Source organism: Ranitomeya imitator, chromosome 2 (assembly GCF_032444005.1).
Source record: "Ranitomeya imitator isolate aRanImi1 chromosome 2, aRanImi1.pri, whole genome shotgun sequence".
In the NCBI taxonomy this organism is placed as follows: domain Eukaryota; kingdom Metazoa; phylum Chordata; class Amphibia; order Anura; family Dendrobatidae; genus Ranitomeya; species Ranitomeya imitator.
Window position 1 is genome coordinate 631,594,697 of NC_091283.1, and position 22,096 is coordinate 631,616,792.

Here is a 22,096-nt window from a genome sequence, read left to right on the forward strand (position 1 = left end):
TCTGGGACACAGGAAGATCCAAAATAAAATCCATGGAAATATGCGTCCAAGGCCTCTCCGGGACGGGCAAAGGCAAAAGTAACCCACTAGCGCGGGAACAGCAAGGCTTAGCCCGGGCACAAGTCCCACAGGACTGCACAAAAGAACGTACATCCCGCGAAAAGGAAGGCCACCAAAAGGACCTAGCAACCAAATCTCTGGTACCAAAAATCCCAGGATGACCGGCCAACACAGAACAATGGACCTCAGAAATTACCTTACTTGTCCATCTATCAGGAACAAACAACTTCCCCACAGGACAGTGGTCAGGTTTATCAGCCTGAAACTCCCGAAGCGCCCGCCGCAAATCAGGGGAGATGGCAGACAGAATCATCCCTTCCCTAAGAATGCCAATCGGCTCAAGGACTCCAGGAGAATCCGGCAAAAAACTCCTAGAGAGGGCATCCGCTTTAACATTCTTAGATCCTGGAAGATATGAGACCACAAAATCAAAATGGGAGAAAAACAGGGACCACCAAGCCTGTCTAGGGTTCAGCCGCTTGGCCGACTCAAGGTAAATCAGATTCTTATGATCGGTCAATACCACAATGCGGTGCTTGGCTCCCTCAAGCCAATGTCGCCACTCCTCAAATGCCCACTTCATAGCCAACAACTCCCGATTGCCAACATCACAATTGCATTCCGCAGGCGAAAACTTTCGGGAAAAGAAGGCACATGGCTTCATCAAGGAACCATCAGAATTCCTCTGCGACAAAACAACCCCTGCCCCAATCTCAGAAGCGTCAACCTCAACCTGAAAGGGAAGAGAAACATCCGGCTGAAGCAAGACAGGGGCAGAAGTAAATCGGTGTTTAAGTTCCCGAAAGGCCTCAACAGCCTCCGAGGACCAATTAGTGACATCAGCGCCTTTCTTCGTCAAATCGGTCAGGGGTTTAACCACACTAGAGAAGTTGGCAATGAAACGGCGATAAAAATTAGCAAAGCCCAAAAACTTCTGTAGGCACTTCACAGATGTGGGTTGAATCCAGTCATGAATGGCTTGGACCTTAACAGGATCCATTTCTATAGACGAAGGGGAAAAAATAAACCCCAAAAAAGAGACCTTCTGAACTCCAAATAGGCACTTAGACCCCTTCACAAATAGAGCATTATCACGAAGGATCTGGAATACCATCCTGACCTGCTTCACATGAGACTCCCAATCATTGGAAAAAATCAAAATATCATCCAAATACACAATCAAGAATTTGTCAAGATAATTGCGGAAAATATCATGCATAAAGGACTGAAATACAGAAGGAGCATTAGAAAGCCCGAAAGGCATCACCAGGTATTCAAAATGGCCTTCAGGCGTATTAAATGCAGTTTTCCATTCGTCACCCTGCTTGATACGAATAAGATTATATGCCCCTCGAAGGTCAATCTTGGTAAACCAACAAGCCCCCTTAATCCTAGCAAACAAATCAGAGAGCAGAGGTAAAGGGTATTGTAACTTGACCGTGATCTTATTAAGAAGGCGATAATCAATACAGGGTCTTAAGGAGCCATCCTTCTTGGCAACAAAAATAATCCTGCTCCCAATGGTGACGAAGACGGCCGAATATACCCCTTCTCCAAAGACTCCTTAACATAGCTCCGCATGGCGGCATGCTCTGGCACAGACAGATTGAAAAGTCGGCCCTTAGGGAACTTACAGCCAGGAATCAAGTCAATAGCACAATCACAGTCCCTATGTGGAGGAAGGGAACTGGACTTGGGCTCATTGAATACATCCTGGAAATCTGACAAAAATTCAGGAACATCAGAAGAGGGGGAAGAGGAAATTGACATTAAAGGAACGTCACTATGTACCCCTTGACAACCCCAACTAGTCACAGACATCGATTTCCAATCCAGCACGGGATTGTGTACTTGTAACCATGGGAAACCTAGCACAACAACATCATGTAAATTATGCAACACCAGAAAACGGCAATCTTCCTGATGTGCAGGAGTCATGCACATAGTCAGCTGAGTCCAATACTGAGGTTTATTCTTAGCCAATGGTGTAGCATCAATACCCCTCAAGGGTATGGGACTCTGCAAAGGCTGCAAAGAAAAACCACAGCGTCTAGCGAACTCTAAGTCCATTAAGTTCAGAGCAGCGCCTGAATCCACAAATGCCATGATGGAAAAAGATGACAATGAGCAAATCAGGGTCACAGACAGGAGAAACTTAGGCTGCACAGTACTAATGGTAACAGATCTAGCGACCCTCTTAATACGTTTAGGGCAATCAGAAATAGCATGAGCAGAATCACCACATTTGATTGGCAGCACATGGCTGCTACTTACCTCCTATATTTTCTGTGGAAGCTGTCATTTGCACCGACCATTTAGGAAAATCCAAGAAAAATATAATTTGCATAATAATTTGGAACATGGTGTATGGGGGTCGACAGCATTGCGGGTACCTGTGTGTCGGGTCCGGAACTAGACAGGCTGCATCCCCTGTTCCTGGGGGGAAGCTTTTGTGAGGCGGACCTTCCCCTGGTGCCCGGGGAAGCCCTGGGGAGGCAGACCATCCTGCTGACCGAGGGGGCAGAGAAAGAGGAGAAAAAAATGCGCACAGAGGGGGAGTTTGGCGCGAATGGAGGGCAGCGCGCAGAGCTGTGAGAGGCGCGCTCTCAATCCCCTTCCCTCACCCCAGAGTATTTGCGCTGCGACAGGCGACATAGAGCAGAGCAGAGCCGTGCACATAGAGCAAAGCCGTGCACACAGAGCAGAGCTGTGCACACGGAGCAGACGAGAAGGACAGGGATCCCTGGGCTGAGGGGAGCTGTGTGTCCAGCAGCAGCAGCCAGGGAGAAGAATGATCTGTCCAGGGAGCACCAGCGTCATCCAGTCCAGCGTCCGCCATCTCCCGCCACCAACAGCGGGAACCAGAGAGGGAGAGGAACGGGCAGTGTGTGCTCGGTGACTACCAGAGAGAATCTGCGCGCCAGTGGTTGTCGGCGCTTGAGTCTTGGCCCGAACAGACAGCACGCAGCATAAAGAGGAAAGTGCAGGGTGCCCAGTAGTGACCAGAGAACAAGGTGCCCATGTCCATGAGTTCAGTTCACGTGCCACATAAAAGTGACATTTGCGCCTTTAGGCTAAGTGCACACGCTGCGGATTCCTTTGCGGAATTTTCCGCAGCGGATTTGCAAAATCCGCAGTGAAAAACCGCTGCGGTTTTTACTGCGGATTTATCGCGGTTTCTTTTGTGGATTTTTCTGTGGATTTTCACCTGCAGATTTCAATTGGAGCAGGTGTAAATCTGCAGCGGAATCCGCACAAAGAATTGACATGCTGCGGAAAATAAACCGCAGCGTTTCCGCGCGGCTTTTTCCGCAGCATGGGCACAACGTTTTTGATTTCCCATAAGTTTACATTGTACTGTAAACTCATGGGAAACTGCTGCGGATCCACAGCAAAATCCGCAACGTTTGCACATAGCCTCAATTTGCCAGTGTATATCATACAGAGCCACGTTGGGCTCATACCGGACTGTGCCCCGTACCCTTTGGAGCCACTGTAGCATATGGATTAGGTTCAGCGGAAGGTACCGGGCACCGACCGCTCTCGCCAGAAGGCGGTACATCGTTTCTACAGGATCTTTCTGGAAAAGACATTGCGCCAGCCATTGCCGGTGCCATTGAATTCTCAGCAGGAGTTACAGTTTGCGGAACTCCTGTCATAAGTGCTTTACAAGAATTGCCGTCATCTGAACTGTCGTTCTTCTACTTACGATATCCTTTGCCATCTAATCTGTTTAATTGCCTGGTTGACCCTTCACCTCCCAACATCCTTTCCCATTTTTACTGTATATCCCTTTACCTTCCTGTCTGGAGTATTCCCCTGTTAAATAAAACTGTTAACCTTTGCTCTGCCTCTCGTCCATCACTGCATCCCGCAACCTGCTTACACTTACATTTTCACACACTGTTTTTGCATTATGTCCCAGTTTTTGTTAAATAAATCAGACACATATACTATAAAGACTATGGAACTCCCGGTATAAGGGGGAATCTCACTGCGGTGTCAGACTGCACAGGGTAGTTTGTCATGTAATATGGAAACACATAGGTGAGCTGCATAGATATAACAATAGTGAATAACAAGATTGCATCAGAATTAAAATTGGGTGCACCGGATCATTAGAAATTAGCATATATCTGAAGCCCTTCATTAGCAAATATATTCAAAGTGAAATTGTGTTTCTAATTATGGTGAATAAATTATTACAGGTATCTATCATTTGGGCTGGCGGCATTGAGTATATTTATTTCCAGTGATGCTCATATGCTCTCATTTAGGATACCTATGACCGCTGTATATAACTAAACTGTTTAATCATCTTAGGTCCTTTATCAAAATGGAATTTCACTGCAAGATTTGTTTCTGTTCATATCTGGCTGTAGTATTTGTCACATTTTAAGGACAATGTTCTTAATGCCAAAGACTCACATCCCTTTCCCTGTTCCAGAAGGATACAGATATGGGTATGTATATTATTGTAGTTTCTATAGGCTGTGGTTTTATTTTATATGTTCACCCGAATCACAAAATATGACTTTCTTTTCATTAGTATTTTACCCTTTCATCAGTATTTCTTTTACCTTTCTCAGTATGATATTGTAGTGTTCCACAGGTAAGCACCATGTTAGTGCTTACTTGGACTTGTGATCTTGCAAACATAACACTTCTTTGCTGAAGCAAATTTTTGTACCATCAAAAACACAGTCCAAGTAATGTTTCGCTGAAGGAGAGACCATCAAGGGTTGTCTCGATGCATGGAGTTACTCATAATTTTGCTACTAAGGCACTTTATTCACAGCTGTAGAATACAGGTGACTGATATGTGAGAAAACATTGCACAGCACTCGGACCAGTGTTAATCTATGGGGTGGCTCACATCAACTTTTTTCTCAGCCGTATTCAACGTGCATGTAAAATCGCTTGTCACCAAGACTCGGCCGAGACTCACCAATGCAAGCCTATGGGTGTGAGAAAAAAATCACACAGCACTTCGGACCATGCAAGTGCCGTCCGCCTTTTACACATCAGTGTCCTTTGAAAAGCCAGCAATTCATCTGCCTCATACAGTAAAATCACAGAGTGACAGGTTAGAATAGAATAGATACAGTAGGATATATATACACATAGAATACATACATATATATATATATATATATATATATATATATATATATACAGTGCCTACAAGTAGTATTCAACCCCCTGCAGATTTAGCAGGTTTAATAAGATGCAAATAAGTTAGAGCCTTCAAACTTCAAACAAGAGCAGGATTTATTAACAGATGCATAAATCTTACAAACCAAAAAGTTTTGTTGCTCAGTTAAATTTATATAAATTTTAAACATAAAAGTGTGGGTCAATTAGTATTCAACCCCTAGGTTTAATATTTTGTGGAATAAACTTTGTTTGCAATTACAGCTAATAATCGTCTTTTATAAGACCTGATCAGGCCGGCACAGGTCTCTGGAGTTATCTTGGCCCACTCCTCCATGCAGATCTTCTCCAAGTTATCTAGGTTCTTTGGGTGTCTCATGTGGACTTTAATCTTGAGCTCCTTCCACAAGTTTTGATTTTTTGCCTCTTGAACCAGGCCTTGGTTTTCTTGGCTGTGTGATTTGGGTCGTTGTCTTGTTGGAAGATGAAATGACGACCCATCTTAAGATCGTTGATGGAGGAGCGGAGGTTCTTGGCCAAAATCTCCAGGTAGGCCGTGCTATCCATCTTCCCATGGATGCGGACCAGATGGCCAGGCCCCTTGGCTGAGAAACAGCCCCACAGCATGATGCTGCCACCACCATGCTTGACTGTAGGGATGGTATTCTTGGGGTCGTATGCAGTGCCATCCAGTCTCCAAACGTCACGTGTGTGGTTGGCACCAAAGATCTCGATCTTGGTCTCATCAGACCAGAGAACCTTGAACCAGTCAGTCTCAGAGTCCTCCAAGTGATCATGAGCAAACTGTAGACGAGCCTTGACATGACGCTTTGAAAGTATAGGTACCTTACGGGCTCGTCTGGAACGGAGACCATTGCGGTGGAGTACGTTACTTATGGTATTGACTGAAACCAATGTCCCCACTGCCATGAGATCTTCCCGGAGCTCCTTCCTTGTTGTCCTTGGGTTAGCCTTGACTCTTCGGACAAGCCTGGCCTCGGCATGGGAGGAAACTTTCAAAGGCTGTACAGGCCGTGGAAGGCTAACAGTAGTTCCATAAGCCTTCCACTTCCGGATGATGCTCCCAACAGTGGAGTCAGGTAGGCCCAACTCCTTGGAAAGGGTTTTGTACCCCTTGCCAGCCTTGTGACCCTCCACGATCTTGTCTCTGATGGCCTTGGAATGCTCCTTTGTCTTTCCCATGTTGACCATGTTTGAGTGCTGTTCACAAGTTTGGGGAGGGTCTTAAATAGTCAGAAAAGGATGGAAAAAGAGATAATTAATCCAAACATGTGAAGCTCATTGTTCTTTGTGCCTGAACTACTTCTTAATACTTTAGGGGAACCAAACAGAATTCTGGTGGGTTGAGAGGTTGAATAATAAATGACCCTCTGAAAAAACTTTTCCCAATTTAAAAAAAAACAAAACAAAGAAATAACATTCTTTTTTGCTGCAGTGCATTTCACACTTCCAGGCTGATCTACAGTCCAAATGTCACAATGCCAAGTTAATTCCAAATGTGTAAACCTGCTACATCTGCAGGGGGTTGAATACTACTTGTAGGCACTGTATATATATATATATAGATGTCATTGACACACACATATATATACATGTATTTATATTACATAGATAGATAGAAGAAAAGCCAGCAATTCAGCAGCCATGTACTGTAAAATCACAGCTGGAGCCGACAGGATTGAAGAGCTGGATTACATACAGTAAATATAAATAGAATAGGTAGATATACAAATGTCTGTGACAAATACAATTAGTATAGCATGTGTGCAGCTAACTGTACATGTATTTAATAAAAGATTCTTTTTCTGAAAAAAAAGGCGTGGGCTACCGCATAATTCTCTTAACCAGCAGAGGGAAAGCCGATGGCTGGGGGCCGATGTTGATGACACTCGCATGACACTTGCATTACACTCGTGTGACTCTCGGCAGGGAGACTCAGACCAATTTTTCATACGTTTCTAACATTCCTTATTGCAGGAAGTAGGGAAGAAAATGATTGTCACTTAGCACTGTTTCCGTCCAGAGATGCACCAAGAAGCCAGTAATTCAAGAGTGCCCTAGTTCAACCTTATCTCTCTTGACTTTAGAAAAGTTCACTTCTTTTTGAAGGCAAAAAGCATTTGGGTCCCGTTAACTTGGAAAGATTTACACACCTGTAGTACGCAAACACAGTGAACTTTGGCCAGCTCCCTTGGATAAAATGAAAGTCAAAGCCAAATATACAGTATAACCTCCCTCATGTTTCTAAATCGTCCAATGTATTCTTCATAGGTTAAGCTATGGAAAACTCAATCCAAAAACATGCAAATCACTACACTTCTCATCAGGAAGAAATGATGGAGAGAGATGTCAGGAGAAGATAAATACTAGTATAAAGTGTCTTGAAAAACATGGTAAGAGTTATCAATTTAACAACCAATTAACCATAAAAAGGTTAATGTTATCACAAACTACTGGTGCAGGTTGTGGATTAAAGGTTTCCTGAGGATTCCTAAGGGTATGTGCACACGTTGCGAAATGGTGTGCGGATTTTTCCGCACTGATTTTGGTAAATTCGCAGGAAATCCGCACTGTGGATTTACTGCCGAATTACTGCAGATTTACCGTGGTTTTTTCACAGTTTTTGGGCAGATTCCACCTGCGGATTCCTATTGAATCCACACAAAGAATTAACATGCGAAATAAACAACGCAGCGTTTCCGCGCGTTTTTTTCCGCACCATGTACACTGCGGATTTTGTTTTCCATAGGTTTACATGGTACTGTAAACTCATGGAAAACTGCGGCGAATCCGCAGCGGACAATCCGCTGTGGATCCGCATCAAAATCCGGAGCGTGTGCACATAGCCAAATAGATCCATTTTCACAGATCTAGAAAAAAGCATATCAGTTTATTAGAATTTGGTACGGCTTGGGCTAATTTGATTACACTTATCCCATAATTAGACAACTGAACAAATATTACGCAGAGAACATCACAACTGACTGCAAACAATTCAATTAGTAGTTTATGTAAATAACTAATAACACCTTGTATCAGAATGTGCATGACACTGTACATAACTAGTTGTGTGTCTGGGAGGCACTCCTATAGCAACCATAATGGCTAATTTTAAAAATATTTTTTGACTTGGGATGTCCAAACCAAACATGTGGAGCCATTAGGAAATTTGATTTTATGACGAAACCTGTCTTTTTAGTGCCACATTTATGTAGATCCCATACCTTGAAACATAACTAGGGTTATTGGCCAACCCAGACACAGCACTCATTAGACAGATTGGTTTGAGAGTTTCCCACGAGTACAGAGCACGGTTTCCATGACTATATTAGATGCTTTGTCGAGTAGGGAGTCTTGGCTACTACAATTGTTTGCTGAGCAGTTTCAATTGTTTGATGACTAAAGAAATGTTTATAGGGTAGGACATTAAATTAAATGGTAGCTACTTATACTGCAGAAGGCACCAGGTCCATATTTCGTGTTCATGCTGCCCTAGATGCTTTAAATATTCACACCTTCTAATGGTAATTGAAACTAAAACTATCTATACCCATCAGATTCTAGTTAAGGCTCCCTATTTACGTGAGACTAACATCGGCTGATCCTGGCGATAGCAGCAGGATCAGTCAAAAGTCCAAAGTGAATGGATCCCCAAAGAGATGAATGTAGGGGAATATAAGGATTCATTATATCTGATTTTGTGCTTAAGATAATTTTGATTTCTAATAGATACACCACCACCATAGATGTCTGGTAACCTCTCTAATAAAGAAGAAATGAGTGCTCAGCAGAGGGCAGAGTGGGCAATCCTGTGTATGGGAGACTCAGACAAGATAGCTGTGGGCAAAACTATTGAACAACCATTCGTACATGAATACATCATCAGAACTACTATCAATGCATGAATACAACACTAGCTAGAACCACCATCAGTACATGAATACATTAGAAGAACCACCATCAGTACTTGAATACATGACCAGAACAACCATCAGTACATGAATTTAACCCCAAAACCACCATCAGTACACAAATACAGCATCAGAACCACTTCAGTACATGAATACTTCATTAGAGCCATCAAGAGTACATGATCAGAACCATCATTAGTGCATGACTACATCACCAGAGCATAAATACTTAGCTTACTACACTGATCGATTGTGTTACGCTGGTAATTTGAATGCTATCACAGCACCGTCATAGTCACTGTGGTAACCGCTTGGCTTCTACTTGTGTCAGGCCGTCTTGCTAAGTTGGCATCTTGCAGCACTCCCCAACACTACTACATCTTACTGCTGTCTCCACCTGGTTATAGGGATGTGCGGCCAGTCTCTGCAGGAATTTATCCCTGCTGTATCCTTCAGCTATTCGCTTCCCTGGCCTATTCCTTGCTAACAGGGGATATATTAGGCAGCTCCTCCCTTCACTGATTGCCTGAGCTTTGGTTCTAGTCAGCAGTTTGTTGCTAGCTTAAAGTAAAGGTGTGCTCCTGATTTGTCTAATGTTACAGACCCGGCTTGTCTACCTGCTCTGTCTGATCTCCCAACTCCTGACCTCGACTTTGTATCCTGAACCTGTGCTGCTTGTCCTGACCTCGGACTGTCTGACTACATCTCTGCCTGTGCCCTATGTACCTTGTATTACTGCCTTGACAAGTTGCTCAGCTGCTAGAGGTACATGCACTGCCCTGAAGTGGCACCTTTTGGATATACTGTGGCCCAAGCCTATCCTCACCTTCAGAGGCTATAGTGAAGATTAGGTAGCCACTTAGTCATGACCCTTCAGGTTAAGCCAGTGGTGCAGTGGGTTCACTTACACCATTGTCACAGATTGCAATGATGCATCAGCCCCCTCCATGTACAGATGTATCAGATGAACAGGCAACTCCCAGTATGCCCTTAACAATGGTAAGAAGATGGTGGTTATCCCCGTATGTTTATTGGCTGTCAGCCTCCATACATACAGGGTGGGGACTCTAGCATGGCGGTCGAGCACCCGCGATACTCTATACGTACTCGGGAACTAGGATGCGTGATTGAGTGGCGAGCACGCTCACTCATCACTAGTTACAAGCTATTATCACCCTGTGCACCATACACAAACCAAAGTGCTGATTAGATATAAGCAGGAGCACTATTATGCATTAAAAGTTACTTAACCATTAATAGATGTTTTATATGTTTTAGACCCTTTAATTCTGGGCAATTCAATGGGGTCTGAATACTGAAACTTCCAATGATCACTCAAATAACCTCTTAGAAGTGCATAGCTCAGGAGATAAACATGTAAAATTTTTCCCAAACATTTAGTTACTCTTTTATGTGCGTTGATGCTGGCCTATCGGCGTGTCGAAGCAGGCTGCCAATCGCTCAGTGCACGAGCTAAACATTTATTCATACATACTGTCCTTGACTCTGTAAATCGCTCCTTGCCAGTTTATAGTAAAAGTCCCCTGTATTTTTGGCCCCACTACATAGTGCTTATTTTCTCTCTGCTCCTGTGTCTTCATCGCAACACTTTTACGGTGTCAGCAGTATGATCTGGAGACCTCGTCATGCTACAGTGATGTTAGCAGCATGATCATGGCACTTCAGGGCTGAGAATTGATGAGTGCTCCACTGTCCCTGGAAGTGCTCATGCTTGCATCTTCATTTGTACTTGCATCTTAAATACGTAAAAATACACGAATACAAGGAACCACCAACACCCTCTTCAACGCAAAGATGCAGGTTTTACTTTGCTTTCAAAGAGCTGCTTGGTTAGAAATGTAGGCAATTTCTGGAGCACAGACAGCTCTTTCTAAGCTTCAGGTGATGAGTAGAAAAATTTCATTTAAGATTTTGGGTTGGGTGGCCACATCCTAGTGTGCAGTTTTTGTGTTCCACTTTAGTGACAGAAAGCATTATTTTGACCTTTCAATAGAAATTAAAGAGCTTGTCGAGAACTTATATATTATTTACCTATCCATAGGATAGGCTATGATATCAGTGGGAGATAAGCTGCAGTATTTAGCAGCGACCACTCAGGAGCAGACATATCATTGGTGCAATCTGTGCAACCAAACAGGCCCTGTGGTAAGAGGATCCATTTCCACTTCCAAAACAGGTAGAATTGTGCATTATGATTAACTACTGGACTGCAGATGGCCCTCATACTGTTCTTGCACAGGGGCCCTCTCCCGTCAGTGTCCACCAGTGCGGCCAATAAGCACTGTACCGAGCTGTGGTGTTCCACATCAGACATCAGCTGAATGGGGGGGGGGTTTCCTCCTTTCAGACCCTCACCAATCTCATATTGTTGACTTATTCTATGGAGAGGTCATCAATATCTAAGTCTCAGACAACCTCTTTAATTCATGGAATATAGACAACAAACTGGAATAGTTAAATGCTATATAACTTTTACAGCACCTATTATCTATTTTTTTTCTGCAGAGAATGAAAGCTCATTTTGGAGTTGTGTCCGATCATCACTTTTTTGGTGGCATTTGATTTGGCTTTCACTTATGCAACTTAGGCACTATTTATTCATTGGAACCCTAAATCCCACTATTACACGACTAAGTGACGGTGATCAACACCTAGGTTTGTATTATTCATTATAATAGAAGCTATGGCTACGTCATAGATATAGTTGATTTTTTTTGTGTCGATTTGAAGTAGCCTCAAATTTTAATTTAATTTTCAGTTTCCTAAATCCAATTTTTTTTAGATTTTGTAAGTATAAATTCAGCAAACTGGTGCCCAGTTGGATGCAATTTTGCTGAATTATAGAGCTTGGAAAGGGGTTTAAAAATAAATTGATACTTCACCACCTGCCATTCAATCTTCTGCCCTATCCAGTCTCTCCTTTCCTCCAACATGCGATCTTCTCTTCAGGCATCTTTATTCTGCGCTGGGACTTCAGCATTTGACCTTTGAGGTATCGGATGACCATTTGCTGCCAATGCAGAGTGAACATGCCTGAAGCCGATGTCATGCACTGAAGAACAGAAGAGGCCAGAGGGAGAGGAGCACCTGATGGTGGGCTACAACGGTGGTTGGACAGGGAAGCAGTGATGTAAGTTTTAATTTATGCACTGTTTTTATACCTTAAGTTATTATACTTTGGGGTCTGGAGAGACCTTATAAGTGTAATAAGCACTATGCATTCGCACTGAATAACTTCTATGTGAATAAAATTTTCTTTTAAGTTGGAGAGAACTGCCGAATTGGAATTTCAGTTTCACTCATCACGTTTCCATATACATATAGTGTGTGATGCTCAAGCTCCCGATACGTTTATGGAATTTCTAATTGACATGAACTGAATTATTTCAGAGATATTTGATGTGTGAATATTTGTGACGTGAGAATAATTTTATGCACTTTTTCTTTCAGTGAGTAAATATACAAATGTTTTTGCTATATCTCAGTTTTTCGGTGTTTTGTGTGCTCCTTGGAATGGACTCATAATGGACAGACACAAAAGAAAACATAAAGGTATTGACATTCTTCATAACCTGATTATTAACAAATCCAATAAAAGGATAGACAAAGGGATTTTACACTGTTGGCTTACACCCTGGTTTCAATGTAAATCTCTGAAATACATGATTCACACATAACCTCCGGTGGAAGATCCCCTATAATGAGGCATATAGAGACACTGTGGATGCCGTAGGACCTGTGATCCAGCAGCGTCCTTCTTTATCAGTGTGCCTAAAAGCACGGGTGACCATAGTTCTGTGCATTTCTGAAATGAAGGACACCGCTGAATAGAGGCTAGATGGAGTGCAGAATAACTCTGCTGCCTCATATAGTGAATGGATCCATTGAGGGTTTCATCTGTCACGTCATTTGGAGATTTAGATGGAAAAATGTGATCCTAAATGTTATGTAAAATGTTCCCAATAAAAACTTCAAGTCAATCCACAAAAAAAAGCAAAGTCCACACTCAGGTCCATCATCTGTTAACGGAAATATAAGGGGCTTCCACATTACTGGTAGCACAAAGACTATGGAAAAGCTAAATGGCTTCTTGCCCCCAAAAGAAATTCAGTCTCCAAAATCCAAATGCCCCCTCCCTTCTGAGCCCCAGTGTGTCTAAACCACATTTAGTGTCCACATATTTGGCATTTCTGTAACAATGAGAGCCTGACTAATTTACAAGTGTATGTCTCTAGAAGCATGAGCTGGTCACTATAACATATTGGGCACTACAATGTACTGGTCACTACAATGGCTGTTTTCAATTTTCACTCAGCAACATCCACTAACTGCTTGTGTTAGGGCTGGCGGAACACACCAAATAAATATAAAGATGGAATAAGGTGCGTTCGCAGCCTGTGGTCCACCGTGCAGGGGTGATACCTGCTGCTAGGTAATGGCGGACAGCAAATGGCAGTATAATGAAAACACACACGGGTTAGCTACACCCGTTATGAATGAAGCGAACCCTGTTGCATCACAGGACCGTAATACAGCAGAGGAAATGCAAGTATTGAGTCACAGAACTCTGCCCCAAGGTGTGAGGTTAGAGAACCTCTAGACCACTTGCGTTCGGCACCGTAACTGCGGTGCCAGGGAAATACAAAATAGATTTAGCGCACTGGGTGCGTGCAGTGCTGCTCTGGCGGACACCACTAACCGCCCAAATAGGGATAGGAAAGGGCACTGGTTGCACATGGTTCCGCACTGACTAACGCTGCAGATAGACGCTATAGATTGTAACAACTACAGTGAACCAGCCGAACATATGATCACAAAGTGATCCCTTCTGCTACCAACATAAACCAATAGAGAATAAAGAAGGTGCTAATATGTAAAAAGGTATAAATTTATTTCATGGTCACAATCACAGATGGTGATGTTATTGTAACTAGATTGAAATATAAACAGAGGTGTTATACACATCATACTTCTCATAAGAACACCTCCCACTGCGGGCACAAAGAGACTAAATGGTGGAGACACAACCACATATGGAAGAACAAACTAACAATTAAAAGACATGAAACATAAAAGGTTAAAATTTGCGCTAAAACTACCAACTACAAAAAGGATTTAAAGCTCAAAAAATCGTTAAGGCCTTTGGGGTGATGGTATTGAGGGAGACTATCCATCTAGTCTCTTTTTTGAGGAGTTAGGTGTGATCCGGTATATAGTGATACAGACCCTTAGGATTGTGGTCTCCTCCTTTTTTGGTTTTTCGCTGATATATAGCCTGCCTTACTCTCCCCCTATCTTTTAGGGTATTGTCATATTATTATATGCATATCTTTATACCTTTTGCCATTTAGTGCTGGTATATTTTTGTAATATGTGTGTTTAATAAATTTAGACGCTATAGATTGTGCCTGGTGCTGGATGGCACTAACTGGACCTAGATAGCTCCAACATTCGCGAGCAGTCATCAACACTAGGGATGGGTATGATTTGGAGCTTTCCCCAGAACAGGCATACATCCACACACACACACACAATAACTGATTTATACTAGCGCATGGCCGTGTGGCCATGAAAACCTTTTTTAGCGGAAGTTCTCCAGGAATTTCCTAGTGGTCCAATAGGAGCTTCTACAGGACCTGAGCATGTGACCCCCAACCTCCAATGAGAGGTCGTCCCTTGGGCATGCTCAGAAGAAGAAAAGCAGGACTTAGTCCTAGGAGTGCCTGCTCGCCGCTGATCGGTAGTGGTTATGATGGCTGAGCCTGGAATAACAGCAGTTATCAGCCGCACAGTATCTGCCTGAGCCAGATGCTGGGACCGGCATCTCTGCTGAGCAGACTCCACTGCGGCTGGAGGAGAATGGGAGACCGCAGCGGACATGGTTCGAGATTTCCCCTGTGCAGCGGTGGGAACTCGACACCTAACAACTTCTTTCTGGAAAAACCCATGGAGTCAAAATCATCAATACACCTGTGGACAAATTCCCAAAGGGGCATAATTTCCAAAATGGGGTCACATGATAGATTCTGCTCTTCTAGCGCTTAGGGGCTCTATACAGCTCTGGCAAAAATTAAGAGACATGTTGTGAATTCTGCTTTTGGGCTCCCTCTGGTGGTTGTAGGTGGTAATGCAGTTGTCCCTGGGTTGCAGTCCTGGTCAGGTGTATCTGCTGATTGCAGTTCTGACTGGGGTATTTAGGTGTGCAGGATTCATTAGTCCTTGCCAGTTGTCCATGGTTGTTGGGAGGTGTTGGACCTCTGTCTGGTTCCTCCTGCCTTGCTGCCAAATCAGCAAAGATAAGTGTCTGGTTTTGTTTCTGTGGTACACATGCTGTGTGCTTTAGAATTCAGTGCTGTTGTGAATTCTGTGGCAGAGCTCCCTCCTGTGGTCACAAGTGGTACTTCGGCTGGTTCTCTCTGTGAGCTTCCGTTGGTGGAGGAAAGTGGTACTGCGGCTTCTGAGTTTCCTTCCTCAGGTGATGTGGTGAAGTCGTTAGGTGCTGCTCTATTTAACTCCACCTAGTGCTTTGATCCTGGCCTCCAGTGAATGTTCTAGTATTGGACCTGTTTCCTCCTGGATCATTCCTGTGGCCTGCTGCTCTGCATAGCAAAGTTCCTCTTTGCTATTTGTTTGCTGTTTTTTTCTGTCCAGCTTGTCAATTTGTTTTTTTCTGCTTGCTGGAAGCTCTGGGACGCAGAGGGTGTACCTCCGTGCCGTTAGTTCGGTACGGAGGGTCTTTTTGCCCCCTTTGCGTGGTTTTTGTAGGGTTTTGTGTTGACCGCAAAGTTACCTTTCCTATCCTTGCTCTGTTCAGAAAGTTGGGCCTCACTTTGCTAAATCTATTTCATCTCTACGTTTGTCTTTTCATCTTAACTCACAGTCATTATATGTGGGGGCTGCCTTTTCCTTTGGGGTATTTCTCTGAGGCAAGGTAGGCTTATTTTCTATCTTCAGGCTAGCTAGTTTCTCAGGCCGTGCCGAGTTGCATAGGGAGCGTTAGGCGCAATCCACGGCTGCCTTTAGTGTGGTTGGAGAGGATTAGGGATTGCGGTCAACAGAGTTCCCACGTCTCAGAGCTCGTTCTTGTTTTTTTGGGTTATTGCCAGGTCACTGTATGTGCTCTGACCTCTATGTCCATTGTGGTACTGAATTACCTTTCATAACAGTACTGGAGGCCAAAAGTACTGATTCCCAATAGAGGGAAAAAAGAAGTTCTCAGACCATTTTTTTTTCTTTGCACTGTGTTTTGCCTTTTTTTCCCCCTAGACATTTGGGTGGTTCAGGACACAGGTGTAGCAATGGACATTAAAGGACTGTCTTCATGTGTGGATCAGCTCACGGCAAGAGTACAAAGTATTCAAGACTTTGTGGTTCAGAATTCTATGTTAGAACCGAGAATTCCTATTCCTGATTTGTTTTTTGGAGATAGAACTAAATTTCTGAGTTTCAAAAATAATTGTAAACTATTTCTGGCTTTGAAACCTCGCTCCTCTGGTGACCCAGTTCAACAAGTTAGGATCGTTATTTCTTTTTTGCGTGGCGACCCTCAGGACTGGGCATTTTCTCTTGCGTCAGGAGATCCTGCATTAAGTAATATCGATGCATTTTTCCTGGCGCTCGGATTGCTGTACGATGAGCCTAATTCTGTGGATCAGGCAGAGAAGAATTTGCTGGCTCTGTGTCAGGGTCAGGATGAAATAGCGGTATATTGTCAGAAATTTAGAAAGTGGTCCGTACTCACTCAGTGGAATGAAGGTGCGCTCGCAGCTATTTTCAGAAAAGGTCTCTCTGAAGCCCTTAAGGATGTCATGGTGGGATTTCCTATGCCTGCTGGTCTGAATGAGTCTATGTCTTTGGCCATTCAGATCGGTCGACGCTTGCGCGAGCGTAAATCTGTGCACCATTTGGCGGTATTACCTGAGCTTAAACGTGAGCCTATGCAGTGCGATAGGATTTTGACCAGAGTTGAACGGCAAGAACACAGACGTCTGAATGGGCTGTGTTTCTACTGTGGTGATTCCACTCATGCTATCTCTGATTGTCCTAAGCGCACTAAGCGGTTCGCTAGGTCTGCCACCATTGGTACGGTACAGTCAAAATTTCTTCTGTCTGTTACCTTGATCTGCTCTTTGTCATCGTATTCTGTCATGGCATTTGTGGACTCAGGCACTGCTCTGAATTTGATGGACTTGGAGTATGCTAGGCGTTGTGGGTTTTTCTTGGAGCCCTTGCAGTGTCCTATTCCATTGAGAGGAATTGATGCTACGCCTTTGGCCAAGAATAAGCCTCAGTACTGGACCCAGCTGACCATGTGCATGGCTCCTGCACATCAGGAGGTTATTCGCTTTCTGGTGTTGCATAATCTGCATGATGTGGTCGTGTTGGGGTTGCCATGGCTACAAGTCCATAATCCAGTATTAGATTGGAAATCCATGTCTGTGTCCAGCTGGGGTTGTCAGGGGGTACATGGTGATGTCCCATTTCTGACTATTTTGTCATCCACCCCTTCTGAGGTTCCTGAGTTCTTGTCTGATTACCGGGATTTATTTGATGAGCCCAAGTCCGATACCCTACCTCCGCATGATTGGATTCAACCCACATCCGTGAAGAGCCTTCAGAAATTTTTGGGTTTTGCAAATTTTTATCGCCGTTTCATTGCTAACTTCTCCAGCAAGGTTAAACCCTTGACCGATTTGACGAAGAAAGGCGCTGATGTGGCGAATTGGTCCTCAGGAGTTCCACGTCTTTAGTTAGATGGTGGAATTTTTTGTATTATCTGCTGTGGATATTTTTGGAAGGGTTTGAATACTGACCGCTTAGCCTTCTGTCCTATCCTTTCCTATTTAGCTATAGTGGCCTCTTTTGCTAAATCCTGTTTTCTGCCTGCGTGTGTCTTTCCTCTCCTACTCACAGTCAATATTTGTGGGGGGCTGCCTATCCTTTGGGGTTCTGCTCTGAATCAGGGTAGAATTCCTATTTCCTTCTATAGGGGTAATTAGTCCTCCGGCTGTGTCGAGGTGTCTAGGGTTTGTTAGGCACACCCCACGGCTACTTCTAGTTTCGGTGTTAGTTTAGGATTTGCGGTCAGTACAGTTTCCACCTACTCCAGAGAAAGTTTCATGCGGCTCCAAGGTCACCGGATCATAACAGAGACCACTGCAAAATGTTCAGTTTGTCTGATTTTTCTCTTTATAGGTATATTTTTCAGTAAAATGTAAATTGTTCTTTTATTCTATAAACTTCTGACAACATATCTCTGAATTTCCAAGCAATAAATTTAGTTTTTTTTCTGGCAAAGAAAAATGGTCAAAATAAAACAGACCTCAAATAATGCAAAGAAAACAAGTTTATAATCATTTTGAAACAACAACACTAATGTTTTAACTCAGGAAGAGTTCAGAAATCAGTATTTTGTGGAATAACCATGATTTTTTATCACAGCTTTCATGTATCTTGGCATGCTTTCCACCAGTCTTTCACACTGCTTCTGGTGCAAAAATTTAAGCGGTCTTCTTTGTTTGATGGCTTGTGACTATCCATTATCCTCTTGATTACATTTCAGAGGTTTTCAATGGGGTTCAGGTCTGGAGATTGGGCTGCCCATGACATGGTTTTGATGTGGTGGTGTCTTAGTTTTTCCCAGAGCTGTATATGGAGTCCACAAACTATTCTAGGAATATCTGCGATCCAGGAGGCAAATAGCGCTCTGTCCCTCCAGAGTCTCGCAGTGTGGCTAAGCAGTACTGTACAACCTCATATGGGGTATTTGTACAGAAATTGCAGGACAAATTTTGGTGCCATTTTAACCCATTTCCCAGTATCAAAATGTAAAAACAGGGGCTGACAAAAATCTTGGTGGTAAAAATGTAATTATTTTATCTTCACTGCCCAATGGTATAAAATTCTGAGATACGGTACATCGGTTGTGTCAATATGATCACTGCAGCCCTATATGAATTAATTGAGAGGTTCAGTTGGTAAAATGGGGTCACTTATGGAGGGTCTTGCTGGTCTGGCACCTCAGGGGCTCTACCAATGTGACATGGCACCCACAAACCAGTCCAGCTAAATCTAAACTTCAATATGGTGCTGTTTCCCTTCTGAGCTTTACACTGTGCCTCAAAAGTAGTTTTCTACCACATATGGGGTATCAATGTACTCAGGAGAAATTGCACAACTAATTTTGTGGTCCATTTTCTCCTGTTACCCTTGTGAAAATGCAAAACATTTTTGTTGGAAAAATGTTATCTTTTTATGTTTACGACTCAATGTTATAAACTTTTATGATGCACCTGGTGGTTCAAGGTGCTCATCAAACATCTACATAAGTTCCCTGAGGGTCTAGTTTCCAAAATGGTGTCACTTGCGGGGAGTTTCCACTGTTTAGGTACAACAGGGGCACACAAAACACGAAATAGCATCCGTAAATTATTCCAGAAAATTTTGCATTCATAAAGTCAAATGGCACTCCTTTCCTTCCAAGCCCTGCAGTGCACATAAATAGTAGTTTTCCTCCACATATTGGGTATTGTCATACTCCGTAGAAATTCCTCAACAAATTGTACGGTATAATTTCTCCTGTTATGAAAATGCATAATTTGTGGCTAAAAACTTGTTTGCTGGAAAAATGTGATTTTTTACTTTTATTTTCACAGCTCAACGTTATAAACTTCTATGAAGCACCTGGGGGTTCAAGGTGCTCACCACACATTTAGATAAGTCCCCTAAGGGGTCTAGTTTCCAAAATAGTTTCACTTGTGGGGGATTTCCACTGTTTAGGCACATCAGGGGCAACATGGCGTCTGCTAATTATTCCAGAAAATGTTACATTCAAAAAGTCAAATGGCTTTCATTACCTTCTGAGCTCTGTCGTGTGCCCAAACAGTGGTTTTCCACACATATGGGATATTCGCAAGAGAAATTGTACAACAAATTTTGGGGTCCATTTTCACACTTGTGAAAGTAAAAAAAATGGGTCTAAGGGAAATTTTTTGTGAAAAAAAGTTACATTTTTATTTTTTTCTTACACATTCCATTATTTCCTGCGAAGCACCTGAAGGGTTAATAAACTTCTTGAATGTGGTTTTGAGCACCTTGAGGGGTGCAGTTTTTAGAATTGTGTCACTTTGGGGTATTTTATGTCATATAGGCCCATTAAAGTCACTTCAAATGTGATGTGGTCCCTAAAAAAAAGGTTTTGTAAATTTTGCTGTAAAAATGAGAAATTGCTGGTCAACTTTTAACTCTTATAACTTCTTAACGAAAAAATTTTTAAAAAATTGTGCTGATGTAAAGTAGCAGGTGGGAAATGTCATTTATTAACTATTTTGCGCGACATGACTCTGATTTAAGGACATACCGTATGTACTCGAGTATAAGCTGTCCCGAGTATAAGCCGAGACCACTAATTTTGCCACAAAAAACTGGAAAATTTATTTATTGACTCGAGTATAAGCCCAGGGTGGGAAATGCAGCAGCTACTGGTAAATTTAAAAAATAAAAATAGATACCAATACAAGTAAAATTGATTGAGACATCAGTAGGTTACATTTTTTTGAATATCCATATTGAATCAGGAGCCCCATAAGATGCTCCATACAAAATACGTCCCATATAATGCTCCATAAAGTTCATGATGGGCCCCATAAGATGCTCCATACAAAAATATGCCCCATATAATGCTGCACAAAGGTTAATAATGGCCACATAAGATGCTCCATAGAATAATATGCACCTTATAATGCTCCATAAAAGTTGATGGCCCCATAAGATGCTTCATAGAATAATGTACCCCATATGCTGCTGCATAAAGGTTAATGGCCCTATAAGATGCTCCATAGAATAATATGCCCCATATGCTGCTCCATAAAGGTTGATTTTTAACAGCAGAGAAAAGGGCAGCAACACTTACCTGCCCAGATCTTGGAACAAATGCACTGCAGGGTGCAGCCAGCCCATAAAGCAAGATGTTAGCAACACAGGTGCAAAATACCAGATCAACAGCCACTCTCCACATACCCACTCCTGGAGGGGGTGACTGCCCAGTATACAATTGCACAATAAAGGCCCACATAGGGCATTGTTCACACAATGGCACTGCATAATGTCTAGTTCACAGCCTATTAGTCATGCCCCTACTTTTCGATTAGGCGGGATGGCCAGTACACTCTCAATGCATCCCAGTGCGAACACCCCTCATGCGAGACCGAACGTGTTTGGGCTTGGCTGCACCCCGAAGCCAACTCCATAAAGGTTGATGGCCCCATCAGATGATCCCTAGCATAATATGCCCCATATAATGCTCCATAAAGGTTGATGGCCCCATAAGATGCTCCATAGCATAATATGCCCATATGATGCTGCTGTGATAAAAAAAAAATTACATACTCACCTCTCATTGCTGGGTGCTGAGTGCCGGGGTCCCGAGCAAGCGGGGACACTGGCACGCTATGGGGGTCAGATGCCGATGTCACTGCTAGCTCAGGCCCCCGGCACTTGTGATATTCACCTGTCGCCGTTCCACCGCCGCTGTGTCTTCTGGGTTTCTGCAGTGACTGTTAAGGCAGAGGGCACACACTAAACACGTCATCGCGTCCTCTGACCTGAACATCACAGCCAGAGGATGTGGAAGACACACCGTAGTGGTAGAACGGGGACAGGTGAATGTCCATGGCTCACCCTCCCCGTCCTACTCACCCCATCCTGGTGCGGTCTCTGCAAGTCCCTGCTTCTTTGATGGTCTATGGTGCGTGTTAGCCACTCCCTTTTAACAACATAAGCTGAAAAAATGGGACTCAGTCTTATTAACAAAAATACAGAACTGTGTCTGTACTTTTGGTATGACAAAACCACAACCCCACCACGTCAGCTGATTGATGAGCATGCTGAGAATTGGACACCCATTGATCTAATAGTGATGGTCTGTCCTA

General features: G+C 43.2%; 1 protein-coding gene across 8 annotated transcripts in view; it reads left to right on the forward strand.

Moving 5' to 3' along the window:
- SLC43A3 (solute carrier family 43 member 3) overlaps positions 1-22,096 on the forward strand; it is an 80,080-nt gene that overhangs the window by 54,036 nt on the left and 3,948 nt on the right. For all 8 annotated transcript variants that reach the window (XM_069752611.1, XM_069752609.1, XM_069752606.1 and 5 more), the window contains 4 exons: positions 4,384-4,523; positions 7,507-7,628; positions 11,673-11,822; positions 12,618-12,719. In XM_069752611.1, coding sequence (XP_069608712.1) covers positions 4,384-4,523; positions 7,507-7,628; positions 11,673-11,822; positions 12,618-12,719 — 514 coding nt within the window. The remainder of the gene's footprint in view (positions 1-4,383; positions 4,524-7,506; positions 7,629-11,672; positions 11,823-12,617; positions 12,720-22,096) is intronic.